This window comes from Typopeltis vanoorti, chromosome 6 (genome assembly GCF_054136105.1).
Source record: "Typopeltis vanoorti isolate ZY-2024b chromosome 6, IOZ_Tvanoo_1.0, whole genome shotgun sequence".
Lineage (NCBI taxonomy): Eukaryota > Metazoa > Arthropoda > Arachnida > Uropygi > Thelyphonidae > Typopeltis > Typopeltis vanoorti.
This window is the reverse complement of record NC_143554.1, coordinates 144387686-144405599: the sequence shown is the minus strand read 5'-3', so window position 1 is coordinate 144405599 and position 17914 is coordinate 144387686. Positions and strand designations below refer to the sequence as shown.

Genomic DNA, 17914 nt, shown 5'->3' with positions numbered 1-17914 from the left:
TAGAAACATTTTATAATGATTTTGAGAATAGGTTTGAGAAACTAAAAAAAGCCATGTTTTGAATTTCTTGTGAATCCTTGTATTGTGTATATAACCTGTGTATGTGACTGCCAATAATGATTCTCTTTAATGCCCTACATATGGTTTGATGAGATATGGGTTGGGAACAGCCTTAATTAAATGCTTTGGTCAACTGCTACATATAGGAAGTTCTGTTAGTCTGTACGTGACTTCTTAGATAATGCTGATCTCATTCCTAACAGACTGTCTGATGACCACAGTTATACCTTTTAGACAAGTAATGTGGTTATTTTTCTACTTATTAAACAACTGGGATATCTCACCTTTTGAGAAAACAGTAAGGTCTACTGTTTACAAAATCATGGCTCCAGCCAGATGGGCACCACACAATAAGGCCTTTATCAACTTCAAAATATCCTCTTTTTTTTTTCCCCATTGTGATTAACACTATTTTGCCAGCCTGGCTGGCCGAGTGGTTGGCGTATCTGCTCTCCAGCCAAAAGGCTACGGGCTTGAATCCCGCCATGGGCATGGATGTTTGTGATTATCTGTGGAAATACCAGTGGTGGTGGTCGGCGGTAGATGTCGTTGGTGTGGTTGCAGTCAGTTGGTGAAAAGAGAGCTGTAGAGCAGGTGCCCTCCTTCAATGAGTCCATGGACTCCCAGGAGGTGTCAAATAATAATAATAATAATAAATTGATGATTACTGATCAGCAGAATTCTAAAAGTTGCCTATAATATGTGTAATGTACGTAACCAAGTATTTTGCGTATATGCTGTGTAAAGTGACATTCATATACATCTGCATAAAGGTTTCTAATTCAGTGGCTGGTATGTGTGCAATGGAACATAATAATCTAATTATTGTACTTACACATCTCAGTGTCTACATCACTGCCATAATTTTAACAATATTTCCCCTATTAAGCACTTATCCACATCACTCTCAGATCCTTTATCTCTACATAGTCTAAGATATCCCCACCAAAAGCATGCTCCCATCTTTGCTTTTTGAATTTTAAAACCTTGCAACATTAAAAATGTCCCTCTCCCCCCCCCTGCAATGGACTGGCACATGGTCTGTACAAGTCCTCTTGAAAATCCACATCTGCTCTACTTCTGATGGTTCTTCTCAACTTTGCATCACCTGAAAAGTTTGGAAGAAGACCATTTAGGTGGCAATATGGCTATAGTGAAAATTTAGAGGTTAATCTCAATACGAAGGTGGTCTGAAAAGTTCTCAGCCATAGTTCGCAACACTATCGGCAAGATTTTTTTTTCTAAGTTGGTACATCAGTCATAAGCATCCATGTGAAGTTGCAAGTAATTCTATCACGTAGTTTGTTTTATAACAGTCATCTGAAGCAAAAGTGTTGTGTATATCCCTTGAAATGGATAAAATTGTGTATCGTGCAGTTATAAAATTCTTTGTAAAAGAAATTCATTCGAAGTTCATAAAAGTTTATGGGCTCTCTTCTCCTTCGTTTTCAACAATTAAGAAATGGGCTGCCGAGTTTAAACATGGCTTGACGATGATTCACGTGAAGGATGTCCAAAAGGTGTAACAACACCAGAAATCATAGAACATATTCAAAAAATAATATCTTTACAGAATAACAAAAAATAAATTAAATTACATAAATATACTTGACATTTTTTTTTATTAAAATTTTAAGGTTTTTGATTACATATTCACAAAATTCGAAATAATGGTCTTAATGTCTAATTCCTCACATATATCATTTTCAATAGCTATAACGCCAAACTAAGAAGCCTTTTTTGTGACATACTTGTTCTTAAGTAGATTTTAATCAATTTCAACTTGGAAAAGGAACGTTTACCGCTCGCTACACTAACAGGTAAGGTTAATAGTAATCTTAAAGCAATTGAAAAGTTAGGGAAAGGTAAATTATTGGACACAATAAAATTAAGAATATCGAAAGAGCTTTTGAATATTTAAATTATCCTTCCGAAAAATATCCCAGAAAGCACATAACTCATCACATAGTTCTACTGCATTTATGTTTTTATTGTTGCAGTCCTTCAAGAGAATCTCTAAATCGTCACAAATGTTTCGTAAATCTTTCGTTATTAATGTGTAGTAATCTATAAAATAAATTGAAATTATCATAATATGTTTTTAGTTGTTCAAAACGTTCTATTAACGAACACACTGCAACGTCTAGAAGTGTATAAAACACATTCACTCTAAATTTATCTTCTGACGATTGTGTCATTTCGTCATGATGCCCGTAGTCAAATTGTCGTGTCTTCTTTTGGGGTCAAACTTCCGTACCAGTTTTAAATTCTTGTTCTCCATCCACCTCTTCACTCGGTTCTTTTGCTGTTTTTAGAACTTCTTTAAAATTTGTATCTGATTGATACTCTTATAAGAATATTTTTAAGTTTTCGATAGATTCTAAAGCAAGTGTAATGTTCATATTTTTGTCTTGAAGCATTTTACTCACAGGGTTTATTCTGTTAAGTAAATCATACCAAGTTATAAGAGAGCAGATAAATTTGTAGTCCTTTATTTTAGCACATAATGTTTGAGCTTCATGCTGAGTTTCTTTATTAAAATTTTCATTATTTAAAATTTCAAAAAGTGCATCATAAATTTCTCCTAACTGATATTGTAGAGGGCGGATTGCATTCATTTTACTTTCCCATCACGTTTCTGATGGCTGTTTCAATGTTAATTTTTTTTACGAACTTTAAAAGGATTGCCCAATGTTTGTAAGAGAATGAAATGAATTGTATATTTCTTGAATAACTGCAAAGAAACAAATTGTATCTGCATTCACTTTGGCTGCATCGTTAATGATTAAATTTAGAGTATGAGCAGCACATGGCATGTAAAAAGCTAGAGGATTTTTGTTCAAAAGCAAATTTTGGAGCCCATATTTGCCCCATTGTCATACCCTTGACCTCGCATGTCTTCAATGGGAATGTTCCATTTTTCCAGTTGTTCCATTATTGTTGCACATAAACCATGTCCTGTGGAATCTGATACATCTGCAAAATCGAAATTTCCCTGATCTTGACAATTCCATTGTCACAGGAAACAAAGCGAATAATAATGGTCATTTGTTCTGTTTTACTTGCATCAGGTGTGCAGTCTAAAATTATGGAATGATATTTAGATTTTAGAATTGATAATAAAATTGTATCCCTGAATGCATTACTTAAAGTTTCCAATATTTCATTTTGACTGTCTTTACTCAAACAGTGTACTCTATTGTTTCATTGTAGGGCCCTTTCAACATGATTTTCCATAACGGGATCAAACTTTCTAAACAGTTCGACTAATTTTAAAAAACTGCTGTTATTTCTTTCATATAATTTATCAGATGATCCGTGAAAAGCTAAATTTCGGCTACCGACGAATTTTATAATTTCAATCAATCGTTCTAAAACACTCGTCCAATGTTTCTTTTCCATTTCATACATGCTTTAAGTCTGGAAATCAATAGTAGCTTTGTTTTTTTAAATTTTTATCAAGTTCCTTCCACTTTAAGAAATTTTTCATGTGAGTTAAACTAGTCTCACGTCTATGTAAAGTTGTGTGATTCAGTTGATTCAGTAGGTGCAACAAGTTTGCAACAAAAGCAAATAACAGAATTTAAAGTTTCGGAATAAATGAGCCATGTTCTTGGCACGAGCTCCCGTTTTCCATTTTTCTATTATGATACATGTCGCCAAATTTATGACCATATGTATCTCTGGGATATATTATATTTTTATTTTGAACAGGCCCCATTTCAATTAAAACAACTCGTAATTTTTCATCAATATTTCCCCATTCACCTGGATCTTCTAAATTCACAGAGACTAATAATGTATTAGTTTCGTGGTCAACTACAACTAAATCTTGTTGTAGTTGACTAAATCCTAAATATTTTTCACTTAAATCATGTTTAATTATCTTGTTCAATAGTTGCAATAGTACCTTCATGCAAACTGGATGATGTGCACTGTTCTTCAACTCTGATTTCTGATGTATCGAGTTGGTTACAATCTGCATCAGAATATTTTAATATTTTAACAAATTTATTAAGAGCCCCAGTTTGTTTCTTAATATCTGCTTCTTTCGCAGCATGACGCTTATGATTTTGTGCACCGGATAACTTTTTTTTAAATTTTTGATTCCATTTCTATTTTATACCCACAAGAAATTATTACACAACACGACACAGAGACGAAATAATAGTCCGCACTGCGCTACTGTCAGTAGCCTACTGAGATGCATACCATATGACTGGTTAACTAGCAACAAATGTTTTGAACAAAAATTCGTTTCTGCGCATAAAAACTGTTCACTGTTTCACTTTAGATAGACTGCAGTAGACACAACATTCAGGCAAGCATTTAGCTTGCTCTCGCTGCAAAATTGTAAACAGCCGGCTGATCAAAGAGGCGGCAATATACAATTTTTAAAAATTTTTATTCGGTGTATCCGGCCTCATTTATTTTAATATTGATCATTCTAAGAATTATTTTGTTTTTATTATAAAAATTTTGTTTCTTAAAAATTAACTTATGAACCGTTCACTGGCAGCGGTGCCCACATGCCCGCTTCTGCCGGTCCTGACTACAAGGATGAGATAATGGCGCTGGAGCATCGCTGGAATAAATGTATTAGTCTTAAGGGAGATTATATTGAAAAATAAAAATAATTTTGAAATTATAAATTCATTTTTTCATTGTTAGGCCGAGAAATTCTCAGACCACCCTCGTATCTAGAGAGTTGTAATTAAGGTATTGGAGAGATTAGTGAGAAATAGCATACAGAAAGGTTGATAACAGCGGTATTCTCTGAGACTGTCAGCATGGTTTGGTAAAGGGAGTTCATGTGTTACCAACTTATGTACTATAACAAGTACATAAGTTGGTAACAGATGTGTTGATAGTGGTATATTTAATTAACATCTTGTCAATGCACGATAAGATGTTCATTAATTTGAAATGGATGGGACTGTATAACAGACTAGTAAGTTGAATTGACTGACTGTCAGATAGGTATCATAAAGTTGTATATGGTGGTGCAGCATACTAAATGAGGAAAGTAACCAGGGGTGTGCTGCAGGAGGTCTGTACTGGGATCACTGTTTTTCAACTTATATATTAATGATACTGGGACAGGTTTAACTGGAGATATGCAAATGTTTGCAGATGAGGCAAAATTGGGGAAAACAATGTGGAGTCAAGTAAATGATGTGGCTTTATAGCTGGACTTTGAATAAATTGTATGAATGGGCAGGTAGTTAGATCTATCAGTTCAATGTTGCAAAGTGTATGGTTCTGACATTTGGTAAGCAATGATGGGATGCAAAGTATATACTTGGTGGGGGAAACTTTAACCTCCCTACCGGCCGTGTGGATGAAATAGAGAAACCAAATTCCACTTCTTATCCATGTTATTCAATAGGTGTTACAGAATCGTATCCAGATTTAGCTGGACATCTATAGACATTATGGCCAGTGTTAAAGGAGATGAGAGATTTCAGAGTGGTGGTAGGCAAGGAGCTGAAATTTTTAGTGGCCACATTGCATAAGCTGAGAAGTCATTGCATTGAATAATGACAATGATATAGAGGAACTTGATGTGCAGAAACAGAGGTTATGATTTCACTATATAAGCCCTTGACAATCCTCATATAGATCATGGTGATGAAGATATGTTAGAAAGGGTCCAGAGAAGATTCACAAAAGTGGTAACTGGTCTTTGGAATGTGGAGTATGAAGACATATTAAAGAAATGTAATTTGCAGAGCTTTGTGAACAGGAGAAGAGAAAGTGTGATTGACACATATAAGTTGGTAAGGGGTTGTTTCCAGGTTAATATAGAAGAAATCTTTTATGGAATGGGAGAGGGAGTTTAAAACAAGATGCCATCCCTGAAAACTGTATAAGGAGGGTGTGAGCAAAGCAACAAGGAGCAGGTTCTTTGCATGGAAAGTGGCTGATGAGCAGAATGCAATGCATCAGTGTGTTGTGAATGCTGACACAGTGAATGAGTCGAGACACAGTTTGATGAGTGTGTTAGTGTGTGCCATCCAGGATAAATCTCTGAATCTGCTGATGTTAACAATAATATAAAGTGCTGATGTTGACAACAATATATTATATTTGCATACTACTGAAATAACATGGGTATGGCTTATATTTTTGATATAATTTATCCATATATATTCATTTTGGTGGTTAACCCTTTTCCCACATAAGCAAAAAATGTCGTACACGAAGTGCTCATACTAGTCTACTTGTATACATGTTGTTGTCTTCACATCAGTTTCCTCATTATCCTGTAATTTAAAACATTATTCTGTTCTGGTACCAGTGTATATCAATGATATAGTTCATCTGCATCATAAGAGATATTCAGTTTGCTGATGATAATGCTAAATTAGGAAGAGCGTGTGTAACATTAGTAAAACATCAGTGGAGCCCCAGGAAGAAATCAATAAACATGTTATATAATTTCCATATACAAATATTAAAATAGTGTATTGCCTATTATTATAGTACTGTGTATCAGAGAGAGTTCTAGAGAGTTTTTTTTTTTAACTTAGTCACAAAGTTTATTATACTTGGTAAAACATTGTTTTAGTTTTTTAATTTATCCAAGCAGATTGCAGAAGAATCACACTGTTAGATCAAAATGGAGGGTAAGTGACACAGTGAAGATGTTTAGTGATAACTTTATTGGAGTATTCCATCTCAGAAAAGTTACTTTTATTACTAAAGGGAATGGGAGGGTTCAAAGCTTAAAAGTGCACGAGGAAGTGTTTTGAATACTAAGTGCCTCTGGATGTCAATAAAGCAATGGTTTTATTGACATGGTTTAAGAGAATGTGCTAAGGCTTTTTTAACAAAAGTCTGGCTACAGGAAAGGTGCACATGGAGTGGAAGGAAGGTATGATAGCGGCACTGCTAAGGGTGCTGACAGAATGGAGGTGACAAACTATAGACCAGTTCGTCTTTCTTCTGTAGTTGTTAAGGGAATGGAAGGGTTCAAGGCTTAAAAGTGCATGAGGAAGTGTTTTGAATACTAAGAATATTACGATTTGTGTTAAGATTAGTGAGAGATCGTGCACAGCACTAGGTAGAGGATGGGTAACATTATTTGCCAACATGAATTTGTTAAGGGGTGCTTCTGTTTCAGTGATCACTTTTCTTTTATAATAAAGTACCAAGAACTGTTCATGAGAGAAAAGGAACATATTGCCACTTTATTTATTTTTATACAAAGGTATCTGATAAGCTGATATTTAAGTTACAACATATGAGTCAAGATATTAAGTTAGTGAACTGGAATTGGCGACTGGCTGTCTGATGTATACCAAAGAGTTATGTTTAAGGGAGTGGTGTTAATGAAGTGGAAAGTAAGTACCAGGTGCAATACCATGGAGCTCAGTACTGCGATCTCTCCTGATTAAGCTTTATACCAATGACAGTGATACAGATGATGTGAAGCTGGGAAGAGTTATTAGTAACAGTGCTGATGTGTTGGATTTTCAGAGGGATTTTAATAAGCTGGATGGATGGGCAAAGAATGGAGATATCAGTTTCACACAACTAAATAAAAGGTCTCAAAATTTGGGATCCACTGATAGGAGGCTGCATACTCTAGTAGAAGGCAAAGGATGTGATTCACAAAAATGTGAAGGTTAGAAAACATATCACTGAGAAGGACATTGACCAGCAGAAAAAGGATGGTGATTCCACTGTATAAAGCCTGATCAAATCACATCTGGATTACTCTGCTCAGATCTGGTCACTAGTATTTCAAAGGGATAAATCAACCTTGGAGAAGATATATGCAGAGACAGATTACAAAAATGATATCAGGACTGCACAATGTTAGTTATGGCAGACCATAGAGTTCAGAAGACAAACAGGAGATATAACTGAAACATTTAAACTGTTGAGAAGCAGTATAGATTGACATGGGAGAGATCTTTTGTATGGTGGGACAAGGGGAAGAAGCAAGGACAATGGCCACCATGATTGTGAATGGTAGTGAAGAAGAAGAGAGTGAGAAATGAATTTTTCTGAATGGAGGGTGGTTAAGCAATGGACTGTATTTCTTCACAGGATGGCAAGAGGACGAGTGATGAACAAGTGCTACAACAGACTTTGTGTTGTTTGACATGGGGCTCCCATGATGAGTCTTGTGACCTACTGTAGGTCCCGAGTAGTAATAGTAATCGGTAAACAAACTTTGCTTGTACTTGGGTTAAAGGGTAGACCTGGGAAGATACTAAGGTTAAATCAATGTGAAAATCATATGTTTTCAATATACAAGTAGTAAAATGGTGTATCACCCTACTGACTTTTGCAATAATTTAACCTTAGTATCCTCCTCCTGGATTTGCTCCCATTGATTACACCCCAATAAAGATCAAAGTCAGTCTAGGTAGTGATCCTTTCTATAATGTTTTTGCATTATTGGATACTAAGAAAACTGATGCAATGTGCAGCCTATATATGAGTTTGAAAAAGTTTGGGAAATTTCCAATAGATGGCGACACAATTTGTTCATTCAAACCAGTGTCAGCACTATCATCTTTTCATGATCCCTGGAAAAATTTTACCCATGTGCAATGCATTGTTCTCGTTTGGCAAACATTTAAAATGACCATGCAGATCAAAGCCAAGTTAGATGCAGTTCATAGGGACTCTTGCATCAGCATTAAAGAACTATTTAATTTTGGATTAGTGAGTTTAAACGTGGTCGTAAGTCCATCAAAGATGAAGCGCGCTCTAGATGCCCGACTGAGTCACTAAGAAGGAAATGATTGACAATATCCATGGTATCGTGAGATTGCTGAGATTGTAGGCATCTCAACTGTTATATCCTTCACGAAAAATTGCACTGAAATAGCTGTGTGCACAATGGGTGCTATGATTGTTGACTGGCAATCAAAAATGCATGCAAAAGGACATTTTAACACAGTGTTTGGCAATGTTTAATCACAATTTGCAGGATTTTTTGCGCCAATTCATGACTGTAGATGAAACTTGGATCACTACATACGAGTCCAAGCAGTACTCAAAACAGTGGACAATGTCCGGTGAAAGAGCACCGAAAAAAGCGAAGACCATTTTGTCAGCTGGGAAGGTGATGGCCACTATTTTTTTGAGATTCCCAAAGAATTATCATGATAGATTATTTGGAAAAGGGTAAGACAATAACAGGAGTCTATTGTTGGTCTGTTTAAAAGAAGAACTGAAGAAAAAATGGCCAAGATTGACACACAAAAAGTGCTCTTTCATCAAGACAACGCACCATACCACACATCGGCTGTCGCAATGGCAAAATTGCACGAATCGAGGTTCGAATTGGTTCCACATCCACTGTATTCTCTGGACTTGGCCCTGTGTGACTTCTTGTTCCCAAACTTAACAAATCGGCTCGATGGGAAAAAGACTGTCAATGACCATTTTGCACAATTTGGTAAATCCTACTTTTTTAGATGGAATGAATGGAGACTATGCTGAGAAATAAAGATGATTTTTTCCAAAAAATGTGTTTAACTTATTTTTTTACCAAACTTTTCAAGCAATCCTCGTACACACAAACACTAATAATGAAGATATTACATAGGCAAACTTTGTTTAAAATTTTGGTAAAGGATTAAAATAAAATTTCTTGTCAAGTATTGTATAGTATACTTTGTAACCAAACCAAAAAATTTCTACAACTATTTCTTTTTATCATATTTATCTTGTAAAAAATAAATAAAAATACATAAAAGATAAATAAAAGAAAAAAAAAATCATAAAAAATTTCTTAACCCCACCCATGGTACTAAAGTAATGTAGGTTTACAATCTTTCATTCATCTTACAATCATTATTAGTTGATTAAATCAACTTAATTACTGCTTGCTGGCTTAAAGCCAGCAAGCAGTAATTTCTTTATAAAAATAATCAAAATTTGGATTGAGAAATATAAAAATAAGAGAAATCTGACTGTCATGCTCATTTTAGGTTTTGTGAATTGATTCAAAGTTTATTATTATGTGACGAGTCCAAGGACTTATTATAAAGTTTAAACTAATCCAGTATTTCAGAGTAAAATTACCTCAAAAATAAAATGTTTTTGGGCACCCTGTTCTGGATATTTTCAAATAATATAACCTTTATCACTTACCAACAACTCAATATTAAAGAGTCTATCTCCAATGGGTAAATTTCTCCTTAAATGGCATTCAGAATTAATGTGTCCTTCAATATTCATTTGAACTATTTTAGTCTTGCAGCCTGTGCATTCAATTAATACCTGTGGACAGGATTCCTTATGATTCTACAAAAAAAAAGTTGTACTACTTTATTTGCTATTTTAAAAAGGAAATAGCGCACTTGAGGTTAAAAATAAAAATTTATCTATTTTTTTTTATTTTTTAAATCAAGTTTATTTATTATAAAGAATATAAAAATGAAAACTGACTAGTTTTACCACCAGATACTCGGAGCTTTTTCATAATCATTAGTTTCAAATGCATTTTTTTATTTTTTTAAATCAAATTCTTGATAGATACTTAAGATAGTTATTCATTATTTTATTTATTTTCTATTAGGTGGAAAGTATTGGTGAATAGAATGTATTGCCAAAGAGTGTGCAAGAATTTAATGTGCAGTAATAGAATAATTGGGGTGTATGATGTAGAGGTAGCACCTTAGTATCAACATCAGCTGCTGATCTAAGGTACAGGATATCGGGCTCTGGTCCTCACATATACTCAACTCTCACTTATGGCTCCAAGAAGTTGGTACTGCACACCAACAGCCACACCCCAGTAAACTGCCTCAACTGGTGGGCTAAACTAAGTGAGGGTATCAGCAATATAGAATGCTGTAAATAGGGAATATCAACCTTTATATGCACAAAGTTTGGAATGACCAAGATGGCAAAAGAATCAACATAGACTGATGAATGACAGCAAGATGTGCGGCACATCAAGGGCATGCTCCTGACATGTAACGGACTTGAGGGAGCCACAGTGGAAGAGATTTGAGCCTCACCATGCACTTATCCATAGTCAACCATGAAACACACCATGTCACAATATGAAGTTAGAGATGGTATGGTTGAATCCCCTGCAGCCATCAGCTTTTATAGCTACAGGGAAGAAGAGCTTGAAACCGAGGACTGTAAGACAGGAACTACCAAGGTAGTATATGAAGATGATATCCCAAACCCTCTGGGGATGATATTCTCAGATGCCCCTTGTCTAAAATCCAGGAGCAATCTCTTGAAAATAGTAACAAATGTCAGGACACTCTATGAGACAGGCAAATTAGACAACTTAATCCAGAAATTAGAAGTGATGAAGGCAGATATTGCAGGTATCAGTGAAGTGAGGTGGACAGATATAGATATAATAATAATAAAAAAAAAAATTATACTATAATTTACTCTGGCAGTGACTTACATCTTAACAGAGTAGCAGTCGTTCTAAGTAATAGAATCACAAAATCTCTCCAAGGATTGGCCCATAAACAACAGAATCATAACAGCCAAAATAAGTGCACAGCCATTTAACTTATATATTATCCAAGCATATGAACCAACTCAAGATCACCCAGACAAAGAGTTGGAACAGTTTTATGAAGACATGCAAACTGCAATCTCTAGTGCTAGGTTAGATGACATTATTATAATGATGGGTGACCTAAATGCAAAAGTGGGTTCAGACAAAATCTCATTCTGCATGGGTAATCAAGGGCTTGGAATTAGAAATGAAAGAGGTTAAAGACTGATCCAGTTCTGTAAAATTAATGATTTAATAACTGCAAAGATATTATTTAAACATCCTCCCAGAAGACATTATACATAGAAATGACCTGGAAACATCTATAGAAATCAAATTAACTATATAATAACAAGCAAAAGACTTCAAAATGCAATAACATAAACTAAAACATATCCTGGAATAGACATAGGATCTGACCATAACCCAGTGATTGCAAAATTCAAATTAAAACTCAAGATACCAAACCAATCATTCATAAGAGAAATGTATAACTCAAACTCACGTAACAATCAGGAGGTTAAAGACTGCTTTATAAAAGAATTTACAAAGTCCCTTAACAAGTCTGACACCAAAACTTACACAGAAAATAGAACAATTGATGAAATAAACATGAAGTGGCACACATTCAAAAATAGCATTAAAGTGGCAGCTAAAAATATGCTTTCACAATGAAAGAGGAAAAAGAATACACCTTGGATAAATGGAAAAAATATTAAAAGAAACAAACCCAAATATAAAAGCAAGAATAAAGAAATAAAAAAAGAATGCAGGAAAGCAATGTTTGTCGATTGGTAGAGCCTCTGCTACTAATAGCGCGCGCAAAAAAATTTAAACAAGTTTGAGTGTGGTTAGTAGTTCGAAGGGGTTCAATCATTTGATGCTGTTGGCACACTCTCCCTCGATGAGTCTTTGGACTCCCTGGAGGTGTCATATAATAATATGATAATAATATGATCAAAGCCAAGGAGGAATGGATTAGGAATAAATACACAGACATAAAACCTTGATAGAAAGCACAGAACCAGAGAAATGCACGAAATGATCAGAGAAATGACAAATAGGACAAATAAAGTAAATCATGCAAGTGTCATCAGAGATTTAAGAGACCATATATTAATTGATAAAAAACAAATCATGGAAAGATGGGTTGAATATACAAGGAATTTATATGAACAAAAAAGAAATAATACTCCTGAACAGATAGATTTGGAAGGACCATCCATTTCACTTTGTGAAGTTGAAAATGCCATCAGAAAACTAAACCCACATAAAGTCACAGGAATAGATCTTGGCAGAATGGTTGAGGGCTCTAGATGAAGGACTGAAATTCCTAACAAAATTATGCAATAAGATATATGAGAGTGGATTTCTACTCAAAGATATTAACTACTCAATTTACGTAACAATCTCTAAAAAAACCAAAAGCTACAAGATGTGAAGAGTTCAGGACAATTAGTCTCAATAGTCAAGTATAAAAAGTCCTCTTATATGTTTATGCTTGAAAGAAATAAAAGAAAATAAATATAGAAATAAATGACACACAAAGTGCATTTAAAGAACATGTATGTACAAGATGTTGGATTCTGAATGAAGAGAAATTTAGATTATTAATATTCCTTTCAGAATCCAACATAATCCACCATTCCAAAGGCTATACCTGTAAATATTATTTGATGAAAATCTCTTGTTATAAATTATTATTCATGTAATTGCCTTGAGTTTATTTATTAAGTTTTATTAATTAATCTAAAATATGTGTTGACAATAATAGAACCTTGTATATATAAATTTAATATGCCTTATGTGAAATATAATATTTAGTTTTTATTTATTATTACCAGTGTGTAAAGATATAATGTTATGCAATACTTCTGTTTTTATTTTATTTTGTTCATTACTATGGAGATGGGCAAGAAATAGCTGGCGCGTGTGTGAATGGCAAGATATTGTATTGAACTGAAAGAAGGAATTTGACATAAACAAGAGCACGAGAAACATTTTGGCAGGAAAATAGAAGGGAGGTATATAAGCTAAAAGTGGAGAAAACCGGGGCTCTTTTTTTTTTATCAGGACGGACCACTCAGGGATAGGAGAGCATTTTAGTATAGCACAGGCAGACGAGGAAAATACGGAGTAGCAGAAAAGGAATGCAAAGGATTGCTATAACTAGAACCTTAGTGCTGTAATTAAGCTATTAAATTACCGGGAAAGTATTAGGCAACTGAGAATAATTCTAGAGGTTAAAGAATTACTGCATGTTCCATTAGTTTCATGGAACTTTAACAGAGTGCTGAATTAATCAAATAGTGTTAAGGAAGGAATGAGCATTTTCCTTTATCCAAATATGTCCATACATGTAAAGTGCAACCATTAAAAGTTCAGTTATCATTGAGAAGATTTATTCTAATTAGTGTTGCCATAGTGTGCGAAATAAATACAGTTATTAAGTGAGCCCATAGTGAAATTGATGAGCAAAGGATTTACCCGGTAAGAACTGTCCATTTATGTGTTACTTCAGTGCAGAAATATATGTGTGATTCCTCCTGTTATTCCCCACATTAACTACAACGTTTTTTGCTGAAATCAGCCGGAGTAAGAAGTATGAAAGTGAATACTTGTGAAGCAGTTGTTGCCACCATTAATGTATTGAGACTTTGCTGACTGTGTGATAATAGTAAAAATTGTTATTAAGAGATTTTGTGATATTGAACTCTATTAGAAGTTAATTCAATGTTGTGAAAGCTGTAAGTTTGATAGCAGAATGCTCATAGATTGAATCTATAAGATGTTGTGACCTGTATGCTAAGATATTTATATTATTTTCTTGTCAGAGTTGAGCTTAAGTGTATATGACCCTGAATTAAATGTTTTGTTTTGATTTTAAATTTGTGTTTGCCTGAATCTTGTTTATTGCACCGTTCATAAAATTATTGGACCTAGCGGGAGCCTTAAAAAAATAAGAGATAAACTCGGCCTGTATAAGAAATAAAGTTACTATAAAAAAATTAGTCATTTGTTGGTTCCACTATATTCCAATAGACTAATCTAGATATAGAGTGGCGCAGTCTAAAAATATAAATTTCTCTATATTAAAATTAGTAATCAACCAGCAACTAATTACTTGTTAAAAAAAAACTAAGTTAAAACAAGATGGCGGATCAAATACAAGGAAGAAGTACAATCCAACAAAGAGAAGGTATTTTCAACATCGGTACCATCATAGAAAGATATTTAGAAAAACAAAAAAAGATGTGTATCTCTGTTTCATAGATTTCAAAAGGGCATTTGACAATGTTCAATATGAGAAATTAATTGAAATTCTTTCAAAAATAAGCATGGACGAAAAACACATTAGGCTAATAACTAATCTTTACTGGGAACAGACTGCATCTTTGAGAATAAATGGAGAGACCGTAGAAGAATCCCCAGTTCAAAAAGGTGTGAGACAACACTGTGTCTTGTCTCCGATTCTCTTTAACCTATACACAGAAGAAATATTTAATAAAATTAGTAACCTCAAAGGAATCAATGTAGGGGAAAGAATTATTAATAACCTAAGATATGCAGATGACATAGTCCTAGCTGAAAACAAATATGACTTTCAAGATTATTATAGATAAAACCATCAAGTATACCACATATAGTATAACCTCATTTTCAACTTTAAAAATGCAAAAATCATGATAATTTCAATATAACAGGAAATAAACTAGAATAAGTGCAAATATATACCTTGGACACTTGATCACAGAGAATGGAAGGACAGAAAATGAAATTAGAAGGATTGAAATCGCAAGGTCAACTTTCAATAATATGAAAAGCCTATTGACATCTAGAGAACTAAATATGAAAACAAGACTAAGAATCTCCAAATGTTGCATATGGTCCAGAGACATGGACACTTTCCAATCTGAGTGAAAAAACTGGAAGTATTCGAAATATGGATGCTGCAAAGAATTCTGAGGATATCATGGAAAGACAAAAAGACAAACAATTTCAGCTATTTTGGACATATTCTTAGACACAACTGCCTACAAACGACATTTCTTGAAGGAACTGTTGAAGGAAAGAAAAGGAATTATTATTATTATTATTACGGGTATCTCCATGGAGTCAGTAGACTCATCGCGGGAGACCCAAACTAGCAAAACAATATCTGTCATATCTCTTCTTGAATTCATTTACAGATGAAGAGCTCACAACAAAGTCAGGCAATGAATTCCACTCATTCACCACCCTCCAGGCAAAAAACCTTGTTCTGACACCTTTGTTAACCACACTCTTCTTTAATTTCCAGAGATGACCTCTTGTTCTTCCATCACTATCACACAGCTGAAACATTTCCCCTGCATCAATCCTATAAAAACCTTTTAGTAATTTGAATGTTTCTATCATATCCCCTCTTCTTCGCCTATCAGCCAATCTCTGCAATCCACAAGCTCTCAATCTATCAATGTAGGGAGCATTTTTTATATCACTCACCAACTTGGTCACTCTTCTCTGAACCCTCTCCACAGCCTCCTCATCTCCAAGGAATCCAGGTGACCAGACCTGAGCACAGTAATCCAAATGTGGAAGTATCAATGCTTTATAAAGAGGAATAATAACCTCTTTATCTCTGGATGCCAGTGTGTTCCTCAACAACCAAGTAATCCTATGTGCAATCTTGGACACCTTAGCAATGTGTCCTCTGAACTTCATCTCCTTATCTACCAATACCCCTAAGTCCCTAGCCTCATCAATCTCTTGGAGTACCTTTCCATCTATGTAGTACACAGCTGGTAATCTTTTAATCCCAAAATGCAAGACTTTACACTTTTCCACATTGAACTGACATCCATTTTCTTTTGCCCATTTTACCAGCTTATTTAAATCCTCCTGCAAACTTTCAACATCAGCTTGATTTTTTATTGCACTACACAACTTTGCATCATCAGCAAACAACTGAATATCTCCCTTTAAGCCGTTTCCTATATCATTTATATACAAATTAAACAACATTGGCCCAAGCACAGAGCCCTGAGGCACACCACTGGTCACCTGCCTCATTCTGGACTCGGCTTCTCCATACACCACCTTATGGTATCTCTCCCTGAGCCATTCTCCTATCCATATCACCAATTTAATATCCATTCCCATCTGCTCCAATTTGCGTAACAGTGTTCTATGGGGTATCCTGTCAAAAGCCTTAGCAAAATCCAGAAGTACCACTGTGTAGCCAGTTCCTTTGTCCAACTCTGATGTTATTCTATTATGGATAGTTAATAGATTGCTAAGGCAGGATCTACCTTTAACAAAACCATGTTGGCCTCTATAGAGTATCATATCCTGATCCACCCATTCTTGAATTTTGTCTTTAACCAACTTTTCCAATACTTTTACCACTACTCCTGAGATGGTGATTGGTCTGTAATTCAATACTGCAGTTTTAGAGCCACCCTTATGCAAAGGAACCACTTTGCCTAACTTCCACTCCCTAGGGACCATACCAGAGTTCAAACTTAAATTAAATATCCAGGTAAGAGGGGTTGACAATTCATTTGCACATTCACGCAACACCCGAGCTGATATTCCATCTAAGCCTACCGCAGTGTTTGCATTTAAGTTTCGCAATATATTTAATACCTCTGATTCTTTAGCTTCAATTCTCACATTAGGTATTGCTATAGGTATAGAGATATCCTCACTTGGGTGATAGACTTTTGAAAAGTGATCACTCAGTAACTCGACTATTACATCTGATTTTGTCACCTCAATACCATCAGCACCCACTAAGGTTATCCTTCCGAAGTCATTCTTCCTCTTACTTGCCACATAGCGGAAGAACTCTTTGGGATTACCCTTGATCTCTTTGGCTAAGGTCTTCTCATAATCTGATTTAGCTTTTCTTACTATGCTGGTAACCTTCCTAGCTTGAGCCTTGTACTGCTCATGGGTGTCCTGATCGCCCTTCTCCTTGTAAATTCTCCATAACATTTTCTTTTTTTTGTAGTTCAAGCTTGATACTACTGCTCATCCATCTAATGCCTGCCTTGTTTGACCTCCTGACCATGGGGACACAATCTGATATTGCTTTCCTCAGATACCCACTGATTTTATCCCAAGCACTGCTAACATCTTTCCCTTGCAATATGTTCTGCCATGGGATGGCTGCAAGCTCACTCCGAAGCTTGTTATAATTGCCTAACCTGTAGTTTCGTACATACCCCTTCTTAATAGAAAAATCCACAGATTTTGCAACCTCCCAAGTCAATACCACATGATCGCTTTCACCAACTGGAGGTAACGAGGTCACCTTACTTATGCACATAACCTCTGAACCAATAACCAGGTCCAACACTCTCACACCAC

The 17914-nt window shown here is 35.0% G+C and overlaps 1 protein-coding gene across 2 annotated transcripts in view; it reads right to left on the bottom strand.

Moving 5' to 3' along the window:
- The window catches only part of LOC150106015 (uncharacterized), a 387593-nt gene that overhangs the window by 86191 nt on the left and 283488 nt on the right, over positions 1 to 17914 (bottom strand). For both annotated transcript variants that reach the window (XM_090393743.1, XM_090393744.1), the window contains exon 16: positions 10180 to 10332. In XM_090393743.1, coding sequence (XP_090249869.1) covers positions 10180 to 10332 — 153 coding nt within the window. The remainder of the gene's footprint in view (positions 1 to 10179; positions 10333 to 17914) is intronic.